The sequence below is a fragment of the Ostrea edulis genome, chromosome 3, assembly GCF_947568905.1.
Source record: "Ostrea edulis chromosome 3, xbOstEdul1.1, whole genome shotgun sequence".
Lineage (NCBI taxonomy): Eukaryota > Metazoa > Mollusca > Bivalvia > Ostreida > Ostreidae > Ostrea > Ostrea edulis.
In genome coordinates, this window is record NC_079166.1 from 65,040,566 (window position 1) to 65,066,467 (window position 25,902).

The 25,902-nt window shown below is 34.9% G+C and overlaps 1 protein-coding gene across 1 annotated transcript; it reads left to right on the forward strand.

The window, feature by feature from the left end:
* Nucleotides 1–2,184: 2,184 nt before the first annotated feature.
* On the forward strand, nt 2,185–12,386 carry LOC125676970 (uncharacterized). Its single transcript, XM_048914860.2, has 5 exons — nt 2,185–2,320; nt 4,285–4,620; nt 10,325–10,705; nt 10,978–11,168; nt 11,642–12,386. Exons 1-5 carry the CDS (start codon nt 2,185–2,187, stop codon nt 11,981–11,983), a joined length of 1,386 nt encoding a protein of 461 aa, XP_048770817.2. The 3' UTR covers nt 11,984–12,386.
* Nucleotides 12,387–25,902: the final 13,516 nt, after the last annotated feature.

Consider the following 25,902-nt stretch of genomic DNA (forward strand, 5'->3'; position numbering starts at 1 on the left):
AAAAACTACTGACCTTTTAAATTGACCTAAATACCGTGTAAGTGGAATTTTCAGTGACACACAAAACTAACCATTTTAAACGGGTATATATATATATATATATATATATATATATATATATATATATATATAAGAGCAACAATTGGTGATATTTGCCTTGTTTATTTGATTTGAACTTTATATCTTTGATACATGTATGCACTTTTTGATAAATAAAGACATACCCATCAATTAAGAGCGTCAGTGCTATTCCCTGTAGAGGCTACAAATGAGGTCAAAGGTGGTATGGGTGGGCAAAAAAGGTTCCCTAATACTGGATATATCTATCATCATCGTTTATGACTGTGCGTAGGCTAATTCTATTGACTGACAAATGGTCCAAATGACAGAGGAATATTCTGTCAATCTAAAAGAACGCCCTTCCCAATTATTTTGGATTGTGCGGCTTGCAGTTTCGCACATGTTTACTGAGCTTCTCCCAACATGTTCAATCGGGTTAAGGTCTCGGGATATGACGGAGTAACCAAGAGTATTAATGGAAATTTGTTTAATGGTAATTCCATTCCGTGTCAATCTCGCAGTGTGTGTGTGCATTTTCCTGCTGAAAAACTAATATGTTGCCTTATCTGTGCTGCTGCATCAATGGTGTCAACACAGTACTGAGCAGTTAGATGTCCAGACTAAATGGAAGTGCAACAATTGGTTGATCGCACCCAAAAATAAGACGCCACCTCCGCCTACTCTGTCTCGTTCAAGAACGCAATTGTCTATGTTTCAGTATTCGAGAAAATGATTTACGGTAGATTGCCATACCATGGCGTCCAATTGTGTGACTCTTCACGGCAGCCACAAACCTGTTCTGTAAGTGGAGTGGCGGTATGGGCGCCTGTTGACGTTGTGTTGTCACAAATGATCTTGAGTCATTTATGGAACCTGTTTGGTGATGGTGTTTAATATCAATTAGGTTATCGTGCACATTGATACTAGCTTTTATGTTTGGTGTCGAAAATATTTGCTACAAAATTGTGATTTACTATTTCAATGACAGAAACAGTAAGGTTTATAAACTTTTGTTATTAATATTTGCGTTAGTAAACCCTATATATCCAGAGGCTCTGAATGAAGTAAAATTACATTATTGTCCTCCTGTACAAAAATTGATTTCTAGATAATGCTATATATTCAATAGAACCGAAATCGTTATGTTGATGAAATCTTAAACTTCATTTTGATTTTATCAAGGACTATGATTAAATTACATACAAAACTATCGTAATGGCACATTTTTATACCCCCCCCCCAAAAAAAATGAATTTTTTTTTTTCAGACTTATTGCAAAATTGTCCCTACCATACATCGGTCTGATGATTAGCATCCACTGTGTTACTCATACACGGTGTGAGTAACATTGTACAAACATTTTTGGATGTTATTCAAAAGCAATGGAAACATAAAAGCCAGTTTTGTCATCATGAAACAAATGTGTTGTCGATGGTAAATGCATCTACAACTGAAAATTTAGAAAGTTAAAAATGTCGCGTTGAAGCAATGGTTTGCGAGATTAAACATTCGGTATGGTACAAGCAGGCGTCAGTCAGCGGGAAGCTAGACATCTTGAAGTTATAATACTTCTCAATTGGAAAATATTGTTTTGTTATAAAAATGTGCTATTACGATAGTTTTGTATGTAAATTTAAACATAGTCCTTGGTAAAATCAAAATTAAGTTTAAGATTTTATCAAAATAAAGATTTCGGTTCTATTGAATATATTTATTCTAAGTATAAAAAATTGGTGTCGTATATAATGTATGTACCATTGGAACATGGTCGGGGGATTTCTCACTACTCTTTTTGCAAATTTTACAAAATTACTTAGTGCTTCCATTGTTAGTTATCCATGTTAGACAGTTCTTTCAATATATGTACCTTTCTGCTACAAGTCAGTCACCCCGAAGACCTTCTATAGCACTTAGAGTGCACGCGGATTTTTACATTGAAATTCTGACATAAAATGCTTTTCATGGTATATAACGTAAATATAGAAATCACCACATGCAACGAACCACATTTTCATAAGCTTGCTATTTCATCAATAGCATATGCCTTGGAAGTAATTAAAAAATTACATCATGATATTTACTCTCTTTAAGTAAATATTGACCTAAAGCTCAGGGTGAACTTGTATGGAGGGCAGTACGTGCAGTCGTCGATCCGTATCGAGCTTCCTTGTACAAGACTTTAAAGTGTTTGAAATTGTCATGTACAGTGTAGCATATAACAGAATGGCATGGATTGTATTTGTCTTCATTTTGGAATCAGGTAATTAGTACTTAGCTATAGGAAACGTAGAAAAAATGTAATGATCGAAAATGATTCTGTCAATTTCCATTTGATATGAATCATACACTTCATAATAATTGGCAGATCATTTCGCAATTCAAATATATGAATTCTCTATCTCATTTATAGAAGAATAAGACAGTATCCATCCATTAATTTATTTATTTCATTTGGGAAATCTTGTTTCTCGATATGTATTTGAAATATGGAAATAAATCATAGATTAAAATATATAAGGAAAAAGAAAAATGGTCGGTATAACCGACAGCAATTCTATCAAACAACGACTGTAGAATTAGTTATTAGCAGAATTTGACGTCCTTACCAAATTATAACCAGGTATAGAAACGCCATAATAATGAAAAAAGCTTATAAGACTCTTTTATGAGTAGCCATGAAATATAAGGTGATTCCACCAGAGGGTTGCAAAAAAGCTGTGAAACCCGAGGCTTTGCCGAGGGTTTTACCGCTTTTTTGCAACCCCGAGGGTGGAATCACCTTAATATTTCATGGCAACTCATAAGAGAGTATTTTTCTCTCATATTTCTAGAGTTTTCCGTTTTCCTTGTGCCTAGCGACGCCATTTTGAGAATTTTTCAATTAATTAATTTTTCGCTGTACATTAAAAATAACACCAGAATCGAATTCTACGACCTTCATTTTGGCAACTACGTTGCCGACAAAAAATCGGCCGACGAGTGTATGAGTGAATTGTATTAGAGTTATTCCTCTTTGAATAAATCAATAATCAGGGTGATGCGTGACGTAAATCGACAGTCATCAGCGCGAAACATTTTGACAGACCTAATCAGAATCTGAATCCACAACTGCACGTTTTTCTTAGACGAGCATTAATATTGATATTACATGTAATTGAGCAGTTATTTAATGACGAGTATGTGAAGAGAGATTCCAAGTGGTTTTTGTTGGTGAATATGGGCATGGCTAGACTTTCGTTTTTCACGCGTGCAAAGACTCGAGTTTCATGGACATTGAAGGCACTTATTTCACCTGAGACACGGACAGTAGACGTTGACAGAGTGAATGTGGAGGTAGGTCTAAAAGTAATAGACAGTGTGGGCTGGGTTTCTGTGAACTGGCATAATGCACCAGATGGCATAGGTGTATGAGGAATTTGTGACTGTTGTTGAGTGTGCAGTAATTGTTCAAGGAATGTGTATTTTTGTAGCCGGTCACATACACGTGGAGCTTATCAGGCTTATTAGAATCTGTCATTTTTTGTACAAGAGCTTTGCAGACGCTAGTATTCGTCAATCGAGGCGAGGTATGTTGCAAGCTAGCTGTGTATTGATTATGACGTCACACGATATGTAAGATAAACGTCACGTGATATGAAAGATAGAAATATCTTACATACCGTTCTTTCATAGAATATCTGTATCTTACATACGTAGATATGGGAGAAAATGCTTTTCTCCATTTTGAAATGATATTTCACACGAAATGGTGAACTTTATTCTGTCATAATTATACACGTAGAAGGTTACATCACACTTACGGATCTCGTATAAAATATGATGGTAACATAATTATCTGAAAGAGCACAGCGGTGTCATTTATAAATCCATCAGTCACAAAATATGGTCCAGAAAAAGTCATTTTGAAAATTGTCAAATTGAGGTTTTTTTGTTGCTTTTATCAAATTTCCTGGTTATGTCGAAAAATGGCATTTCTTTAATAACGAAAGTTGATATTTAGCAAAAAATGAAAAAATGCAGAAATTATAATAGGTACCTCATGACAATAGTTTAAAGACCATAGATGTTACACATGTGTTAACGTCACTGTGTGATACATGTATAAACCAATACTAGCTCAAACGTGTACATTTATCATAATTTAGTGCATCATGTACTCCATAATAATCTGCTGATGTTTATAACAATAAAAATCAAAATAAATAAGTCTATATCTCTATCAAGTTTCCGCCCAGTACCTTTCATACGGATGCTATCCTGAGCCACTGGAGGTGTCATGTTCTACTGGTCAAATACATCCGTTATCTGTGAGTGTAGGGGCCATTGTCTCCTCCCAGGATTGTCCAAAAACGTACCTAAAGGCCATGCCAGGATCAGACGTAGACGATATCTGCATTGAAGACGAACTCAGCCCTGAACAATCTTATACTTACCATGAAAACTGCATAGGGCAGACAAGCTGCTCTCCCAATGCAACAGAGGCAAATTTATCTCACTGTAGCGGAAGCATGTCTACAAATCTCACAACGCTTATGGAAATGGAATATGAATGCATTGCAAGTAAGTCATACATAAATTGGTAATCCAATAACAATTGCAGATAATACAGCTTCCAAAATAATCTACGAAATAAATATTGCAAACCAACTTTTACTTGCATGCGAGAAAAATTCGCGAGAACTTCATCGTTGCAAATATTTCTTGTCACGAACTAGTACTTGAATGTAGGCTCGATCGCAAATATTACTCGCCGCGAACCAGTTTACCACAGGTGAATAGCGAAATAAAGTAGTCGCACATAAAAGTTGGTGTACAATATTAGATAATTGGCATGTTGAAATCAGAGAAAGAAATGCTCTTCTTTGATTTATGACTTGTGGAGACGTATGTTTTTTGATCATTTTTTTTTTACTACATCACCATTACACATTAATGAGTTTACAAAATCTATAAAATATAGCATGACATAATTGACTACCCAGTCATGATACCGGGTTTGGGTGCAAGGTAATATGATTCTGCAGGATCAATAGAGGAATATCAGTGGAACGGCAACCAACATGCTTTAATCGAGTCATATTTCGGAACAGAAATGGCGACGATTGTAACTTAATACAAAGGTTCACCGCTTGTCAATTAGCAAACATAGTAATGAATGAGTTAAACTGAGAGATGTACGAGTACATAATCTGAATAAATGGCTGTAATGGTTTAGAGTTGGATTAGCATGTATAGTGAAGAGAAAACGTATTGACAAAATAGATAGGGGAATTATCAACTTGGCGATTATGATTTTCTCTATTATGTACGGTCAAAGTATTGTCATCATATTCATTGTAGTGTTTTTTATTTGTCGGATTTGATATTTTGGTTAACACATATTTTTGTAGGTTTGTCAATCAATTCTTCAACAAATGACCATTATAATTCCCGACAAAGGTCTTGTGATTCATTCTTATAATGGAGCAGTATTACTGCCAAACGGAGCAATTACCCCTTCAGCTATACATAAAACATTTTTTCTGCTTTATGGGCTTAAACTGTAAATACAAACGCCACATGATTGTATCGGAATGTGTATCAGATGATTGGTAGTATCAAATTCTTTATGATATACTGATCAAAAACCGAACAAACAAAAGAAACTCATAGTAGTAATTTTTGCTGAATCTCTCAAGCAACATTTCTATGCATTGTTTTTTGTTTAAAATGAATAGCCCAATTACTCTTTGTTACATATAACGCTATTGCTTAATGAATATATGTTCTACAGAATTTGAAGGGAAACCCCGTGTTTTATAAAATCCTAAAATCGGTCTCCGTAACTCGATTGTTGTAAATTCCTTATTTATCTGATTCAGGCGTCAGTAATCGATGAAATGCACGAGTTTTCTATAGATGTAACCGCTTTTTGAGAAATACAGTGTCTGATTGCAACAATTCAATTAGACGACTGGAAGAAGGTGTAGCACTATTTGCAGTTGCAAGAGATTTCAAAGTAGCACTAAGTACCATATCTAACTTTGGAACAGATATCAACATCATGGTTCAACAAAGGATCATCATAGAAGAGGTATACCACACATAACATCAGCAGCACAAGATCCGATTGCGCTATCTACATCATCTAACATTTCTGGGATTCGAAGAATATCAGATAAGACTAAAATATGCTGTGTTTAGAGGCGAAGATTTGTTCGTTGCATTCTTCTAACTCTGCAACATCACCGACTTCAATGATGTCAGACTCATAGAGTATGGCTGCGGAAACGCTGGTGGACAGTTTGGTTAAGCGATGCATCTCGATTTTTACTGCGGAGGCCTGCTTGAAGATTCAAAGGGTAAGGGCGCCTAAATGAACGTTTTGCGCAAAATCACATTCAGAAGGCTGACCGATTTGGAGGGGGTATTGTTATGATATAGACAGCAATATCCTATACAGGCAGGACAGCAATGTTTCATATGCAAGGTACTTTGACAGCTCAACGGTATATTGATCGAAGTCTTACAACCACACGTGGTCCCAATAGCACAGCATCCCGGGGAGTATTCCAACATGAAAATGCCATACCACATGTTGCTCGTCTAACACGTGATGTTCTACGAAGAGGCTATGTCTTCTTTATCGATCATGCATTGGACGAACTGGATAGGCGCATCAACCAAAGACAGCCACATCCTCAGACTCTGCAACAACTGGCCCAAGCTCTGTAGTTAGAGTGGAACAACATCAATGGAAGTTTTCATAGACTTAATTGCGTCCCTGTGAACCCGTCGTTAGGCAGTCATTAGTGCTCGTGGGTGGCATACTAGATATTGAACTTGGATAACCTTGAACTGTTAATGGCTGTAATTATCATTAGTGGTTGTACCCTAAAGTATGGTACATGTAGTATGACAACTGTAGCCTTAGACTCTGCAACAACTGGCCCAAGCTCTGCCGTTAGAGTGGAACAACATTCCTAGACAGTTTTCTTTTTTAGAGATTTAATCACGCCCATGGGAATGTGTTGGCAGGCAGTCATTGGTACACGTGAGGGTACACTAGATATTGAACTTGGGTAACCTTTAACTGTTAATGGCTGTAATTATCATCAGTGGTTGTGATATTTTGATTAATAAACCAGCGCTATTATAATTTTTGTGCTATCAATAAATCAATAAAGTATTTCTCTTGTCTTAAAATGAATATGAAATTGTATTATGCTATACCACATCTTGCTCGTCTAATAAGTGATGTTCTATAAAGAGGCTATGTCCAGGTTCTTTCTTGGCCATCCAAAATCATGTATATTTCATTTTTTTGATTAGAATAGTATATGTGAACAAAATCATTTTTGACGCATGGTTCATGACACTGATGCAGGCTGACACTTATGCTTATATGAATATAATATTGATCATCGAGGCACTGGATACGAATAAAAATATCATTTTTCATTTAAAATGTTCATTAAAACGTCATTTTTGTTGTTTGTATTGAAATGTGAAGATAACGAACATTTATCATGAACCCTGGACACATCAGAGATGGAATCAGGTGTTTAGGAGGAGTAAGCACCCGCTGTTGACATGCCTTGATCCCTCTATTTTGACTAGGATAACGGAGTAATCCGTTGTCAAGATCAGTATATGAAGAACGTCCTAACAATTGCTATGAAAAACGCCATACAGCATACTACCTAATGAAAATATGTTTTTGCCGCAAACAAAAGCATTATAACAATCAAAGAACACTGATGACACCTCTGTAATATTAACGTGTTGGTCAATAGATTGTCTCAACTTAAAAGTGATCATACACAGAACATGCATGTTGTTTTACGTCCCCTATGAGACGTTTTCATTGATATGCACATTTGAAAAAGTTTGTACTTGAGTGTGTTTTGTTATTTTTACATTGAGAGGGATTATGAAATTAAAACGATTGGAATCATAGTGCTTGATGATGAGCTACTATGTGTTAACTTTGACTATTTTGCACATATAATTTACTTATGATTTATTGGAAAGTAGTCAATTTATCTGTTTAATTCAACACAAAATAAGCATCATTATATCAAATAAATACATATTCGTGTCTTCTAACAAAATACATGTAGCTATAAAAACCATAAAGAACCAATTTTAAGTTAACATCCCCAAATTTTACCTGTATGGTTATCAATGGTAAGCCGACTGTCAATCAAACATTTAACAATAGATTTCAGTTAATGTGACATCTGCGTGGTCTGAAGGTACCCATGAGGGGTGTTTTGATAATATTAACAGCCAATAAGTAGTGGCATTCTTTAGTTCTTGAGGACACCGAATATACCAGAATGTTAATAGCATTAGCCTGTCCACAACTGAGGGGAGGTGTAGACTGTATGGCAACTCGTTATACAAACACTATGACAGCAGAAACTCTGCAGACGGTCCTGAGACACTTCCTGTATATATCAAAAGTATACATAACATCTTGATCTTTTGGTCAGGTAAATTCCAAGTAGATAACAATGGCCATAGATAAGCTCCGCCCACATCCAATGATCCGTGAAGAAGCCGTACCGTATTATTTTGGGTCTTTAATTCTAATAGATTGAAAATAGATAATGACTTTTTTGCACTTAATATACGGATACGGTCGTCATTCAGAATTTCAAAGTTTAAAAAGACATATTAGGAGTACTGTCAGTTTTTCAAATTGAATATAGATAAAAAAAAAAGTATTGCCTTAACATCTAAAATAGAACTTTAAAAAAATGGGATTCATAAAGTAAAATGTTTGCATTTTTGACCAAGTACATAATTTCAGGTAAATTAACATAGGCATTTTTTAAAATTGGTGTTTGAAAAAAATATCAACCAAATAATAGATTTACAGGACCATATTGAAAAGTAGCGTTATCGCTATATATGTAATCCTGAATAAATAAAGGCTTTATTATTACAGCATTATGCATTATTTTCTTGTCTCTGCTGCTTGCATTACAAAGTTGAGATACACATCCAGGGGTATAAATATTTACGATATATTGGATAAAACAGAAACTGAAATCACAAAGATTTACAATATTTTGACTAGACAATGATTCTTCCGCCACAAAATGTAGTTCTCCCCAAACACTTTCAAAACTTAAATTTTATAAAATTATTCTTAACTGCATAGGTTTAAGAAATAAATGTATAATGCGTTTAACCGCTAGTAAAATTCCTTTTACTGACAGTATAAATATATAACTCTGGGTATGGTCTCCACACACGAATTCTTTTTGGTAGTAAAACATTATTCATTTTCACTAGTAGTTTCACTAGTAGTATGAATAATTATACCATCAGCACAATTAACAAAACTTTCGGTAAAAGTTTACTACTAGTATAGATAATTAAATATGGGTAGCTTTGACCAGTGTTTCATTTTTACCGGTAGTAAAATTATCATTTTAATTTTACTGGTAGTATAGATAAATAATCGTGAATAGGATGGCCAACTAAACACCATAATACGGATAACTCAGTTTACCTGATCAGGATATAGGGCTCATGGCGGGTGTGAGCGATCGACAGAGGATGCTTACTCCTCTTTGGCACCTGATCCACCTTTGGTATATCCAGGGGTCCGTGGTTGCCCAACTATATATTTTGCATTGCTTAAAAGAGTTATGAGATTGATCACTGTTCGTTTTCTTCACCTTTCCCGTAGATATGTTGAAGCGCCACAAATGTTAACGTATGTATGACAGTCAGGTTTACAGCAGTGAGGGTTTTTCAAACGCCTGCAATGATAAAGTTTAAGGTCATATTCGTTTTAAGGTCATATTCGATAAACCAGTGGTAAACTTCTTAGGCTTGGCGCGGCCATCGGGATCAAGAATCAAACCCAAGAACACACTTTTACAAAACGCTTACTCTAATATTACTAGTATAGTTTTAAAGGTCACTTCTTATCAAAATATTCAATGCATTATTAATCAATATTTAAATCTGAAAATGAAACGTTGTTATTTCTAAGACTATATGTCAAGATGAAACAATGTATTACCATTGGTGATAAATATTGAACTATTTATCAATATTTAACTATTAATCACAGAATCTTTTTCAAATTGTGTTTAGTGATTCCCAGAAAAGAGAAGGACTAATTACTAGCTGAGAAAAATGTGAAGAGACAAGATGTTATATCACGAACAATGTTTACGTTTCCGATTTCTCTCAGTCAGCATTCAATATTACAGTTACTCTTTTCCTTTTAATCTCTTGATACTACTTCATATGTTTATAGAAACAATGATCATCACACTAGGAAGCGATAGAAATGTCAACAAAACCTCCGATACGGGTGGATCGTTGCATCTCCAAGGAAACAGCTATGTAAGAGAAGGAAGAAACACTCAAACAAATGGTTTTCAGCAGTCTTGCTCTATCTGTTCGTCAGCCAATACCAGTATAATAGAATTAGAAGTCTTAGATCTACGCTTGTCTAGTGACAACAATGGATGTACTCAGACGATTACTCTTGATAATGGAACGGACATTATAAGTGTAACTTGCAAAAATAACACAAATTTTACCAAAGATTTTGTTTTCCCAACAAACACCAGCTGCTTGACGCTAACTGTTTCCAACTCAAGTGGAGGTGGATACTTCTGGTTTAAATTTACGAGTAAGTTTGAAGAACATAATTTGTCAATAGTGAAACATCTTTGAGCTGAAAATGATATACTGTTATTTTCATTTGGTTCTCATTATTACATCATGTGCAATTAATTAAAAAACAAATACACCCCAGAAATAAATATACGTGAATAGATATATAGACATAGGAATATCTAAATTCTGAATGAAGTGCATAATCATGATAATATGAAAGAGGTAGCATTATTTGATAATCTAGTATACATGTTTGATAGTATTGATTGATTGATTTTGCGTCAGATGCAGATACGATCAGAGAATCTATACGTATTGAATGCTCTCCAGTAGTAGCTACTCCAACAATTACATCGCCACTGACATCTGGACATGAATCGCACTCGTGCCTTGTCATTATCCTTGGTGTTGTGTTTGGTCTGGGTCTTCTTCTCCTCTCTTTTTTGATTGTTGCCATTGCTTGTAAGTGGAAAAAGGTAAGTTATTTTTATCATTATTGTCTTTCATTTGTTGTGGGGAAAAGTTTACATTGATTGCTTTTATCAATCTTTGTTGTTTGAGGGAAACAGTTTGCTGTTGTGAATATTGCTGTCGTTCTTTGGTGTGTGCAGAAAGCGATTTATTGCTTTGAATATTGGTGTCATGAATTACTGGGTGATATGTGTGGACATAGTTTTGTGGTTATCAATCTATAATTATATATGGTATGTGTGGAAAAGCTTTAGATTATTAACACTACGATTTCCATGGTGAGATATTTGTTCAAAATGTTCCAATTATAAAGAGCTTCATATCAAAACTGATCAAAGCCTTAAACGGTAAAAATAATGATATGATATGGAAAAGCCAACTGTCTGATTGTATGCGTCACTTGACTGCATATTTATCGATTTTACTGGGGAAATGTACTTATGTATAATACCTCATAACCAACGGCGTTGTTTTACAGCCCTTGTTCATATCAAGACACTGTAAGCCTGGGAAACAAAATATCGTTCATCCAGTTTCTGCAACAGAAATGGAAGAAGGGGATGGAAAAGATTGGGTTGTTGAAAATTCCAGAATGGAAAAGCAAAATGATGAAGTACTTTTGAGAAACCAAGACATCATGCACACGACAGAATACAATGATAACACGTATGAATTACAAGTAAATAGGAATGTTGTAAAACTGGAACCCATAACAAAGAGTCGAAGAAAGAAAAGAAAGAAAAAGAAAAAGAAACACAAGGAATCTATGATGGAGGAACGGAATGATTGTGTTCTAAGTGGAGACGGAGAAAAACAATAAAAAGACATTAGCTTTCTACGATTATAGGATTAATTTCAGTGATGAAAAGTTTTTATTTATATTCTTCCATAACCTCTTAGTGGCGGATTTCTCAAACTCTGAAGCTCTTGTCGAAAGAGATGGGAAAATTGTGATAAACAAGAGCAGCAGGAAGGATTTATCTACCTTATTTAACTTTTGTACTTCCCGAGGTGAACCTCGAGTTTCCAGACATTTCCATACATTGGTAAATGTGAATGATCGAAGCAAATATTGGACGACGTTAAAACTTTAAATCTAAATGTTGACAATTACTTTGTACATGTATGATTAAAATGAATGGAGCGAATCCTTCAGCGTGTGTTATCCTCCATCTATTTTTACCCGACATTTGAAAAAAAATAAAACTTTGATATATGCAATAGTTACAGTGTATGTATTTGATATTCATGCACGTTTCTGATATGTAAAAGAAAAATACTGGTATATATTTTTATTTCCAAAAGCAAAATATGAAAAGGGAATGTCCTTAGAATCATGTTGGTGAAAATAAAAAGTAAAGATAACGAACAGCGATGATTCCCATGAAGATACACAATTAAAAATAGGGCAATCACGGACCTCTGAACACAAAAGAGGTGAGATCAGGTGGCTAGAAGGAGTAGGTATTCCCTGTTAACCCAGGAGTGTCCAGGGGTCAGTCTTCAACCTGTTCTTAATTTTTTTTATTCTTCCTAGGATTTATGAGATCAATCACTTTTCGTTAGCTTCAATTCATACTTATAAGGAAAACATGATTCATATCATGTAAAAGTGAAGATAATTCCTAAAAATAATACAAATTAAAAGTAGGGCAAACACGGACTCTTGGACACACCAGAGGTGGGATTAGGTGTCTAGGAGGAGTAAGCGAGATACAATATTAATTACAATGTTGCCTTAGATAAATTGAAATGTTTTGATATAAATCATGTCATTATATGATTAGACAGGCCTGTTGAAAGCTAGGTTCATAGAAAGTCGGGGGGGGGGGGGGGGGGAGGTGTTGTTGAACCACGTCGAAAATAATGACGAATACACCTCAAATAGTACACCTTAAATTGAAATGGAATTGAAGGTTATATAAAAATTATTAACAATTAATTCTGTTTTTAAATTTAATTAATATTTTTTTTCTGTTTAAATGATTATATTCTTAAAATGCAATATACATGAAGTTAAATTAACTTTGACACAGATGCTTTGATTCATCAATCCTCTCCGAATAATATGCATGAGTTCATATAATCATTTTTGTTCCGCCCCTTTCCGAATAGCCTACATGAGTTGATGTAATCATTTTGTTGAAAATCTCTCTGCATGTTACAAACAATGTCTAGCATACCCCCAAAATTCCAAAATAACTGAAAATAAGCCTTTTTAAAACTACCTTACAATATCCATTGAGGTTATTCATTTCAAAAAGAGTTTAGTTTGGACTTTTTGGGGGTATGCATTACATTTATGACATGCATTAGAGATACCATTTTGTGTTAAGTAGACCCATAACTAGCTGCCAATTTGATAAAAAGGGGAGGCGTGTAAAAAGTAACTGGATACAAACCTTCCCCATTCGTTCAGTTCCTTATAGACGTCTAGGTGCAGACAATGGAGGAAATTCAAACCATGAATAAATATTTATTTCCAATTTATGATGTCTCATTTTGCATTTCTCCCTTATGTTTCAGGAAGCTTAGCTACATATGTCTCATTGCCACAGAATACTAATTTAGCCAGGCTTTTAAAAAAAATAAATATACATACAGGCACTTGTTCCTGTAAATAAGTTATACACAACACCATCTTATTATTAGTATGCATAGAACAAAAATTGTCTGTGTTCATACATATAGAGCCTATGTATACTAATGAATTAGTGGGATAAGATATTTTTAGAATGTGGATGAATTAGTATTAATCCTGAAATTTACACTTTATGACCCCCTTGTTCCAAGCATGCTTCATACCAAATTTGAAAAGAATTGGAATGATAGTTATCAAGAAGTTAAAAATTTCTAGTGTTTACACCTTTAATAACTGACCTTTTTGGCCCCACCCTAATACCAAAACTCCTACCCCTGGGATCATCAAATTTACAATTTTGGTAAAGGACTATCTGCTTTTTCTAAATATCCATTACTTTATATTAGTCCGACAAATTAGTTTGGTGAGAAAATCAAGACCGTGCCTCCAGGGGTCTTGGGTGAAAATGACTAATTTTACTTTTTACACCAATTCATTGCCTTTACAAAAAAGCTCCGTTTATTGCATCTAATATGTGTATATTCATATTATCAAATATAAATAAAAATTTTCAGGGAATATAAATAACAAGATTATCGAATATAATTCAAGTTTTATCGAATAGGAATAACAGGATTATCGAAATAAATAACAAAATTATCAAATATAGATACCGATGATTTATTGGCATTCAAAAGAGGCATAGTACAAATAGCAAGAAAATATATAACAGGGTTATCGAATATAAATGATAATTATTTAAAAATCACATGGTGTAAAAGAAATGAATACTAGGTAGAGAGGGATGAAAGGCGAAGATAACGAACAGTGATCAATCTCATAACTCTCAGAAGCAATACAAAATAGACAGTTGGGCAAACACGGACCCCTGTACACACCAGAGGTGGGATCAGGTGCCTAGGAGGAGTAAGCATCCCCTGTCGATAAATTGTTTCTCTAAGAGAGGTGAATTTCCTAATTCGTCATTTAGTAAATCAAATTGTACTGACTTTCCTCATACATTGCAAACAGATATAGTACTGATATTTACTGTAGGCCTCTGACCCCACCCTGGCTTTGCAAATTCTGCCCCTGACGACCCCATGATATCACCGTCAAGCAACTGGCATATGCGCGGTCCTATATGACCTTAACTAAGGACAATACTTGTGTTTTTAAACTTTCTTGTTAATATCCTACATATCGCTGCTTTAAATAAGATTCTATTTGAAAGTAAGGGATATGGAATCATAGTATGTCGGTTTAACAAATGAAATATATGAAGCACAAACTTCTTCTCTTTTTCTCTTTCTTTTGATATGATAATAATAATAATAATGATCCTTCCAATTCCTGTAATTTTGCCTTTAAGCAAAGATTCTAGATCTTTCTTTTCCAAGTTAATGTGAAACAATACAACTTCACATATATTTCTCCGTGTTTCAAGTTTGTTTAGATTATGTTTCGTTGTATGAAATAATAATTTAATGTTTAATGAAAATGATTGCAAATATTTGTTTCGGTACAGAAAATGGCAAGAATGCTATCCATGAACCAATGGTGAAATTCTTAATCAGGAAAAGATATAAATTAAGAAAATCAGCTTAGAATCCATCGAGGTGGTGTAATTAAATGCATACGGGAGAACTTCATTCATTAGATGTCCCTGACACCACAGCATGATGGAATAATCCTCTGGTAAGGAAATAAAAATAATTTATATCCCCCTAAAAAGGTAGAACATTGCGTTATTGTTATATGCAGGCTCCATGTGGTTATTTAGATGTAATAGCTGGACGTGCATGTGATTGACAGTTTTCAAAATTATTAAGTATTTATATAAATTTTGTCCACGACATTTCGAAAATAATTGCAGGTCAGCATACTTCCTAATCCTGCTTAAACGTTTAGTTAATAAATGGCCAATTTAAACAGCTGTTATTACAGAAATCAGTGGTGAGGTATTAAGTGTGGTTTATATCATATTACGAAAATAATAGCATTGTGCGCACTTATCTGAAAAGGTCAAGATAACGAAAAGTAATCAACCTAATTATTTCTTTAAGGAATGTTTAAAGGGTTAGATTGGTTTACATTAATGGGGTATAAAAACAATGGAAGCCTTGGATAGTTTGTATAATCGGCAAAGCTGATCATGCATATAATATCACATATCTCCATTGTTTTTATATTCCTTTAAACGAGTTATTCCTTACATTTGTTTTGGAATTTTTTTTATTGAGAATTAAAATACACTGAAAAAGTATACATTTTAGCTAATTGAACGTTTGGTAAATTTAAAAAGTATGTTAAACAAGATGCTATTTTGAGAATCTAATGAATTATTGACATCATTTCTGTATGAAAAACAATTTCAGAGACCGGACTTTAATTCTCAGTACATGTTTCCTATGTTAGTGCATGTGTCCTAATTTAGTACATATGTCCTATATTAGTACACTTGTTCTTTGTTAGTACATGTGTCCTATGTTACGATCAATAGTCGTTTAAAGAAGTCAAAATTAGAACACAAGTTTTTTTTTTACGTACGTGGACAGCGATTTCGGTTGATGAACAAGGATCTATATTGACAAGATAACTAAATGTATCATAGGACCAAACTTTTTTCCGGAAACGATATCGATAGTGTACTTATCAAAATTTATGTTTTGATTCTTTTCTGAAATCGAACATCTTCAAAGATTGGCGGCAAAATTCTGTTGTTGAAAGATCAACAACATGTGGACAAGGGTGACTAATGTAATGGATGAATACACCTTGATTTTGCCGTCACAGTGAATACTAAGGTCCTGGGAGCCTATCCTCAACGTCATATATATGTCACGGTTTCTCAAAATATTCATAGGTTTCTTGAATGCATTTATTTTGCCTGGGTATCCATGATATCAACAACAATATCAATAAATCAAACAAATATCTTCTCTTATAACTGTCCGGGCATCCATCGGTGATTTCATAGGCCAAGATCAACTGCAAATAAAACTTCAAATTGCCCGCCCTTGATTACAGGTGGAGTACGATCCGTTTATGTCCAAGTCGTCTCTAACCTCCATTTTGTGAGAGCGTCACATGGAGAAGTTTAGATTAGAAAGCTAATGAATATCTAGTAACGACGGCATATTACGGTTCATGGGACCTCATTGCGCTGAGAGGCAAACTTTAAAATTGCAATGCAAGAGTTTCAGGACAAAAACGAGAGCTCGTTAAGAAGAAAGAATGATTTTCAGTTCAAACCGAATCTGCTTTCTTGGATCGATTGAATAAATGACAATGAACAATACAATTAAACGTTTTTCCATTACAAACCATTTCTTGATTTAGTTATACATGTTTAAGCTGAAGTTTAGTTTGAAGATATACTATACAATATATCATAATTCTTTATGATAAATGGTTGAATTGCATATGTTTGAAACAATAAGATGCGTACCCACCCCCTCTCGGAAATAAACAATAATCATACTAAAATATATCCGCAGGCCTCTTAATTTATTGATCCTTGGACGAATTTGGCTCCACTTTTTTGGCACGCTGTTATTGGCTATATTTAGCTCTAAGACTTCATAGCTATTTCGGATTTCAAACATTTCGGTTGAGCATCACTGAAGAGAGATTATTTGTCGAAATGCGCATCTGGTGCATCAAAATTGGTACCGTATAAGTTTTACATTATGACCCCTGGGTCGAGGCCTCTGCTGGTGGACTGTTAGTCCCCGAGGGTCTCTACAGCCCAGTAGCTAAGTACTTCGTTACTAGCTTGAAAATACGGATGTATATTTAATTGCTGTTATAAAATTTAGAAATTCATTTTAAAATTAAGGATTATCTCCCTCATGCATAACTCTTATCCTTGGACGAATTTGGCTCCACTTTTTTGGCACGCTGTTATTGGCTATATTTAGCTCTAAGACTTCATAGTTATTTCGGATTTCAAACATTTCGGTTGAGCTTCACTGAAGAGACATTATTTGTCGAAATGCGCATCTGGTGCATCAAAATTGGTACCGTATAAGTTTTACATTGATAAGCTGTTAAATGTGTAGTAGAGGTATTGCATAACCTCTCTATACATTTACATACATACATACATATAGATACATACATGTAAGGTATACATATCGCACGTTACTTCACATTTAACAGCGTATTGACCAGTGATAATCCATACCACTTACATGGTGTCACCCCCTTAGAAAGATAAGTCATTGTCTTCTAGATATTATTTATTAATAATTATATGTTATGTAGCGTGGACAAATGTTGATCCCAGACTGGAAGCGCATGCAAGGTGAATATAACGAACAGTGATCAATCTCATAACTCCAACAAGCAATACAAAATAGATAGTTGGGCAAACACGGACCCCTGGACACACCAGAGGTGGGATCAGGTGCCTAGGAGGAGTAACATCCCCTGTCGACCGGTCACACCCGCCGTGAGCCCCATATCCTGATCAGGTAAACGGAGTTATCCGCAGTCAAATCAGTGTGTATGATGAGAGTAGAAAGAGTACAGCATGAAAAATTCAAACTATGGAAAATACAAGGTCACAGCTATAAGGAGAATGAGAGAAGGAGTGTGTGCATACTTGAGATAAATTAATAAAGTTATCGACTAGAATATGAAAGCAAGTTTTTAAGTATAAGTGGTTACCGGTAGTATATGAACATGGAATGTATTTTATGAGAGCGGTAGCTGGATGCAAATCACAGATGAAAAAGAATATTTTTTTAGTGTGTGCAGTTTTGCTTGCTGTACAGAAGTGTCGTGAAAATGGCGATATAATAACATACCTGCACCACTGAGAATTATAACCATTACACCATACAGAGCCTTAAAAAGGGAACCCAATCAAGGAAAAAAAAACTTGTCTCTCGCCAACGATGTTAACTAAGATCTAACTCCCAGAGTGTTTAGAAATAAGACTGAGTATCAAGACACATTCAAAAATGTATGGTTGAATCACTCCTGTGTAATGCATTGTCAGTCTCTCATTTATATCCTATCGCTAACACAGTAGGTGTAGAGGCAGATAATGACTACTTAACGAACACGTTGTAGACACTCGGTTAAAATATGTAAATATCACTGCAATATCAGATTAGAGAATCATCAAAAATGAAAGCCTAAGAGAGAACAGATTTGTAACAAACTTGTAAACAATTTAACAAAACATGTGCCTAGAATTCATGTTTCAGCTATTTTGCATGGTAACTGCCAAGGCTTGGTGACTTTATGAAGAAAATATTCAAGTCGAATCCAAGAAATGTGGCAAATATATGTCCTTTCAGTGCCAAAAGTGAAAACTGTATCCTTTTTGCAAATGATAATTAGAACTTAATATCTGTCATGACTACTAGTAGCAAATTCAGGGAAGTTATTCTGTTGAAATATAAAAGAGTGTATGTCCATAATATATACCTTCAAATATCTGATAGTTATCTCGGTTCATAGAGACCAAGAATTTATTAATGATGTGCTTTTGAAGTTAGACTTTGTTTTTTAAACAAAGATACTTCAATAACGCCCCGTTCAATTATAATGAACTTCACATGATAGTGCTAGACTATTATAAATCAAAGTGTCTTATTTACCACTACTGTAAAATCAAAGTATTCATATATTTGTTACAGAAGGTTCAGTACATGCATAGGATTAAATGTTAGTCTTGGTGAATAAAAGTTTAATTGGTACCAATGTAAAGTACATTGCTCCGTCATAGGTATCGATATAGTAAATCAAATATTTATACTTCCGCATTCGTTCGTATCTACAGTTTCTTTAGTATATATACATGTACTAGGATTACATGTTCCTGACAAGGTGAATTGGCACAAAACGAACTTGAAACATAACTGGATGTGCATGCCATGCAGATTTTAACAATCAATATTTAATTAAGCATATGGAATTCGATATAAATAATCTTGATGTGCAGTGTTGGTTGAATATTGTTTAACGTGGATCTTTATCGTGCCACACATGGCGTGACACGGAGCCTCGTTTGAAGGTTGATGTGCATTGAAAATTGTTCAAAACATGCATCCAGAAATATGATGCTGTAGATTTCACATTGTATTTATCAAGACGCCTGACAGCTTAGTTCTATTTCTGATAAAAGTGATCACAAATATTTTTGTTCGAATCGGACAATTTCATTAATGATCTTCATGACTCAATAGTGAAATTTTAGATCAGGAAACGACACACATTAAGAGAATAATCTCAGAATCCATTCACCTCAGTAGATATAGTGTAATTGAATGTATATGGTATAAACTCCAATCATTAGAAGTCCCCAAACCAACGGCATGATGTCATACTCTTATGATCAGGAAAATAGTGAACACAGGTTCTTCCGGGTGTCATTGTTGCTTAAAACATAACAAATGTACATAAAATCCCAAACGAAGTAAGAAATTGTGTAATATTTTATTCTTCATTGCATGTAGGATACGTCATATGAATCATTTCATTCCTATTAGACGATCAATCATTTACTCTTTACCAAAACTACTCCATGGTTAATTTTATTGATCTACGAATATTTGATCATTTTAAATTAAAATTTCTTAATTACCACTACTGTAAATTCGAGGTGTTCAAGTACTTGTTTATAAGGTCTCATTATATATGTAGAATAAAATTTTCTTCTTAGTAAATAAAGGTTCTGTTGGTAGCAGTATATGATACATTGCGCTTTCATAGCTATCGATATAGTAGATCAAATATTCATAGTTCCGGATTATTTCGTATCTACATTGTGTTTGCTTGGATTATGCAGTAGATGGAATTGGCGGAAAATGTATTTTGAAACTGAGAGGTATATGCATGACATGCAGATTTTAGTCATTAATATCTAATTAAACATGAAATTCGATACCCCTAATCTTGATGTGCATTAGATATTTTCAACACGTGTATCTATAACTACGATATGGCAAATTACACATTGTGCTTATCATGACGCCTAAATCTCAGAACTTTTGATCACCACCCTCAAAGTAAAGAATGAATGAAAGATAACGAACAGTGATTCTTAATAGATTGGTAATAATGATAGAACAAGAGGCCCATGGGCCACATCGCGCACCTGCGTCACCTTCGTCCATATCAGAAGATTTTCCATATATATTTGCATGTAAAACCGTAGTCCCTATTATGGTCCCAACATATCCCTGGAGGCCATGGTTTTTGCAAACTTGAATCTACAGTATGTCAGAAAGCTTTCATGTAAATGGGAACTTCTTTGGCCTAATGGTTCTTGAGAAGAAGATTTTTAAAGATTTTTCCTATAGATTTGCATGTAAAACTTTGATCCCCCTTGTGGCCCCATCCTACTCCCAGGGGCCATGATTTGAACAAACGTGAATCTGCACTATGTCAGAAAGCTTTCATATAAATATCAGCTTTTCTGGCTCAGTGGTTCTTGAGAAGAAGATTTTTAAAGATTTTCCCTATATATTTGTATGTAAAACTTTGATCCCCTATTGTGGCCCCATCCATCCCCTGGGGCCAGAATTTTAACAATTGAGAATCTGCACTATATCAGGAAGCTTTCATATAAATCTCAGCTTTTCTGGCCCAGTGGTTTTTGAGAAGAAGATTTTTTAATGACCCAACTCTAGTTTTATCTTTTCTTGAATATCTCTATTTGGAACGTGGCCTGGCCCTTTATTTTAACAATTTAGAATTCCCGTTACCTAAGAATGCTTAGTGCCAACTTTGGTTGAAATTTGCCCAGTGGTTTTTGAGAAGAAGTCAAAAATGTTAAAAGTTTACAGACGGACAGACGGACGGACAGACGGACGCCGGGCTGCGGGTGATCAGAAAAGCTCCCTTGAGCTTTTAGCTCAGGTGAGCTAATAAAAAAGTAAAGCTCAGCTCTTCCAAATTCTTAGGCAAAACGAGTAACAACGTGATTCATCATATGACCGAACATTTGAGATAAGCAACTCATATTGTAATATTGATAATGATAATAAACTTTATCTACAGCCCAGTAGCTTAGTACTTCGTTACTAACTTGAAAATACGGATGTATATTTAATTGTTGTTATAAAATTTAGAAATTCATTTCAAATTTAAAGATTATCTCCCTCGTGCATAGCTCTTATCCTTGGACGAATTTGGCTCCACTTTTTTGGCACGCTGTCTTTTGGCCATATTTAGCTCCAAAACTTCATAGTTATTTTGGATTTCAAACATTTCGGTTGAGCATCACTGAAGAGACATTATTTGTCGAAATGCGCATCTGGTGCATCAAAATTGGTACCGTATACGTTTTACATTATGACCCCTGGGTCGAGGCCTCTGCTGGTGGACTGTTAGTCCCCGAGGGTCTCTACAGCTCAGTAGCTTAGTACTTCGTTACTAGCTTGAAAATATGGATGTATATTTAATTGCTGTTATAAAATTTAGAAATTCATTTCAAAATTAAGGATTATCTCCCTCGCGCATAGATCTTATCCTTGGACGAATTTGGCTCCACTTTTTTGGCACGCTGTTTTTGGCTATATTTAGCTCCAAAACGTCATAGTTATTTTGGATTTCAAACATTTCGGTTGAGTATCACTGAAGAGACATTATTTGTCGAAATGCGCATCTGGTGCATCAAAATTGGTACCGTATACGTTTTACATCATATACTTGGTAATGATTAAGCAGATCTTGCACTGCGCGATCCGAGTGACGTCATAATAGCCGATATCAACAACCGGTTCAAAAATCCATATCACATATCAGACCGGGGTGCAAAAATGCATATCAAGTCGGAAATTACGTATTCGCTCGTAAGAATCAACGTATCAATATTTTAATCATGATAAATCAATGTTTTACTCTTGTAAATAAATGTACGAGAGCTTTTACCATAGTTAATTATAATTGATATATCAAAGTTTTTACATGTACCATGATTAATCAATAAATCAGAGATTTACCATTACAGTAATTCAATATAACAAAGTATTTACTAAAGTAAATCATTGTTGTATTAAGGTTTTTACGATAGAAAAGTAATGCATCACATATTTCTTGATCTGCCTTTAAAATAACAAAACATAATCTGCAAGTGATAACAAGAATATTCTTTCATAAAATCAGCTTTCGTATTCTGTATCAAATTGAACATCCCCCCCCAAGTAAGCAATCAAACAAACATAAAAAATACTATCCTGTTCGTATAAAATATCTAAACATGAGAGAGTGCAGCATACAATATAATATTACATGCCAAAATCCATATCATATGTCATATCAGCCCTCGGGCTACATGTATCTTTTAGATCTATCTATGTTCTTGTTCACGTACATTGTATATGTCCAACATTACACAGTAAATCAAGAGAATGGAATTAAAAATAGAACGTCTAGAATCTTGTCTACGTCACGAGTGTTAATTAATTACGAATGTACTACTCACAAAAATAGTCATCCAAGTTTTAGGGCCTACAAATGTATTACACACAAAAATAGTTGTCCAAGCTTTAGGCCCTACAAATGTACTGCACACAAAAATAGTCGTCCAAGCTTTATGCCCTACACATGTACTACACACAAAAATAGTTGTCCAAGTTTTAGGCCCTACAAATGTACTACACACAAAAATAGTCGTCCAAGCTTTAGACCCTATAAATGTACTACACACAAAAATAGTCATCCAAGTTTTAGGGCCTACAAATGTACAACACACAAAAATAGTTGTCCAAGCTTTAGGCCCTACAAATGTAGTACACACAAAAATAGTCGTCCAGACTGTAGGCCCTACAAATGTACTACACACAAAAATAGTTGTCCAAGCTTTAGCCCCTAAAATGTACTACACACAAAAATAGTTGTCCAAGCTTTAGGCCCTACAAATGTACCACACACAAAAATAGTCATCCAAGCTTTAGGTCCTACAAATGTACCACACACAAAAATAGTCATCCAAGCTTTAGGTCCTACAAATGTACTACACACAAAAATAGTCATCCAAGCTTTAGGTCCTACAAATGTACTACACACAAAAATAGTCATCCAAGCTTTAGGTCCTACAAATGTACTACACACAAAAATAGTCGTCCAAGCTTTAGGTCCTATAAATGTACTACACACAAAAATAGTCATCCAAGTTTTAGGGCCTACAAATGTACAACACACAAAAATAGTTGTCCAAGCTTTAGGCCCTACAAATGTACTGCACACAAAAATAGTCGTCCAGGCTTTAGGCCCTACAAATGTACTACACACAAAAATAGTTGTCCAAGCTTTAGCCCCTAAAATGTACTACACACAAAAATAGTTGTCCAAACTTTAGGTCCTACAAATGTACTATCCACACACAAACAGTCGTCCAAGCTTTATTTCCTTCGTTCGATCTTCAGAAACTTTCTGTGTTTCGTGCATTTACTCTTTACCCTACGTATCCCTTTCACTGGTGATGTTCAAACAGAGGACAATGTCTAAGTCTCACAGAAGTTAGTATCTACAACAAACTGATGATGTTCAAACAGAGGACAATGTCTAAGTTTCACAGAAGTTAGTATCTACAACAAACTGATGATGTTCAAACAGAGGACAATGTCTAAGTTTCACAGAAGTTAGTATCTACAACAAACTGATGATGTTCAAACAGAGGACGATGTCTAAGTTTCACAGAAGTTAGTATATACAACAAACTGATGATGTTCAAACAGAGGACAATGTCTAAGTTTCACAGAAGTTAGTATCTACAACAAACTGCATGTACATGATTGAGGTTTGGGTAAAAAGATCGAACTTCATATATTAAAACACGTCTGAACAATCGAACATACTAATAGCAATGCGAATAACATTGAAAACAAAACACATGTCATATCATTCGCCCCTCCTCTGGAGACCTGAGAGAATGTAATGAGATAGCGATTGAAAATGCAATGGATGTTAAGGGATGGTGATTAACAATTAAGGGTAGTTCAGTGGTAGAACATTCGCTTTGTCGACGGGGAGGTTGTGAGTTAGAGCCCCGCTCATGCTACGGCCGTGTCAAACCTAAGGCAAATATTGCTACTGCGCCAAACGCTCTTCATTGAAAAGTGAGACACAAAAGTCTTTCGGATATAACCTTAAAACGGAGATCCCGTGTACTGCAGGGCTTGTCACGTTACTAGAACCTCACTGAAACAACCCTAAGCGCTAAACATACAATGCAGGTCAGAATCTGTGGTTTTTCACCTGCAACTCTGGGGATTTCCCAAAATGAGTAAATACATTCTCGAAAGGTTGTAAAATAAAGAAATAAACAAGCAGTTCTTTAATTAATGACACCTAGCTACACATCCTTTAATTAAACAATCCCACCAGCAGAAGTCTGCAGAGACAAAGGCAACTAATTCTCTAACAACAAAATCTGGGCAACAGCAGTAAATTCTAAATATCTGAAGTTTTAACTTCACCAGAATCGCTGCGTGAAATAAATGTTCGAGAAAAAACGGTTTATGATTCTTGATAAAACCAATAGAAGTGGACTTTGAACCCTGAACATCAAGTGTCTAAGAACGAAACGAGGTAAAGGACTTCCTACCTACTATTTCTAAATGCCTTACAAGCATGAGGATGTGGTGTGTCAAGATCCTTTTTTCTTATTAAACTTAAATCATTTACTAACCAGATGTCTACATATAGGGAGCCATCTTTCACCAGAGTGTTCTTCAAAACGTTCCGACGTTGGACCGGATCGTGAGGTGGAGACTTACGACTCTGAATCTCTTTTTTGTCAGAGTCTGAACATTTAGAAAAAAGGACTAGTCTGAGACCTTATTGTGAAGGAGCTTGTAAATATCTGAAATGAAAGTGGTGTTTTCAAGAGTTCTCACATTCCTGTCTCAAATGTGTTTTCATATCTTGATGGACATCTTAAAATCTACCTCTACGATCAGGTGACCGACACTATTGAAATTTTCATCAGTGTTCCTAGATCTAAACCATTGATCAACTTTTCTTTGGCAATTCGACTGAAATATACTTGTTAAAAGTTTGATATTTTCCGAACTTTGTACGCTTAATTCGCTTGCTTTTAAAGTCGTAGCGTTGAACATGTAAGTTTTTACTATCGACCTTGCCTTAACCGTTTGTCAATCAAAACACTCTTCACCAAATTTGACAAAACAGCT

Coding starts and splice junctions, on each gene's coding strand:
- LOC125676970 (XM_048914860.2), top strand. CDS start 2,185: ATGGAGGGCAGTACGTGCAGTCGTCGATCCGTATCGAGCTTCCTTGTA. Junction 2,321..4,284: donor TGTCTTCATTTTGGAATCAG/GTAATTAGTACT, acceptor ATCTCTATCAAG/TTTCCGCCCAGTACCTTTCA. Junction 10,706..10,977: donor CTTCTGGTTTAAATTTACGA/GTAAGTTTGAAG, acceptor ATTTTGCGTCAG/ATGCAGATACGATCAGAGAA.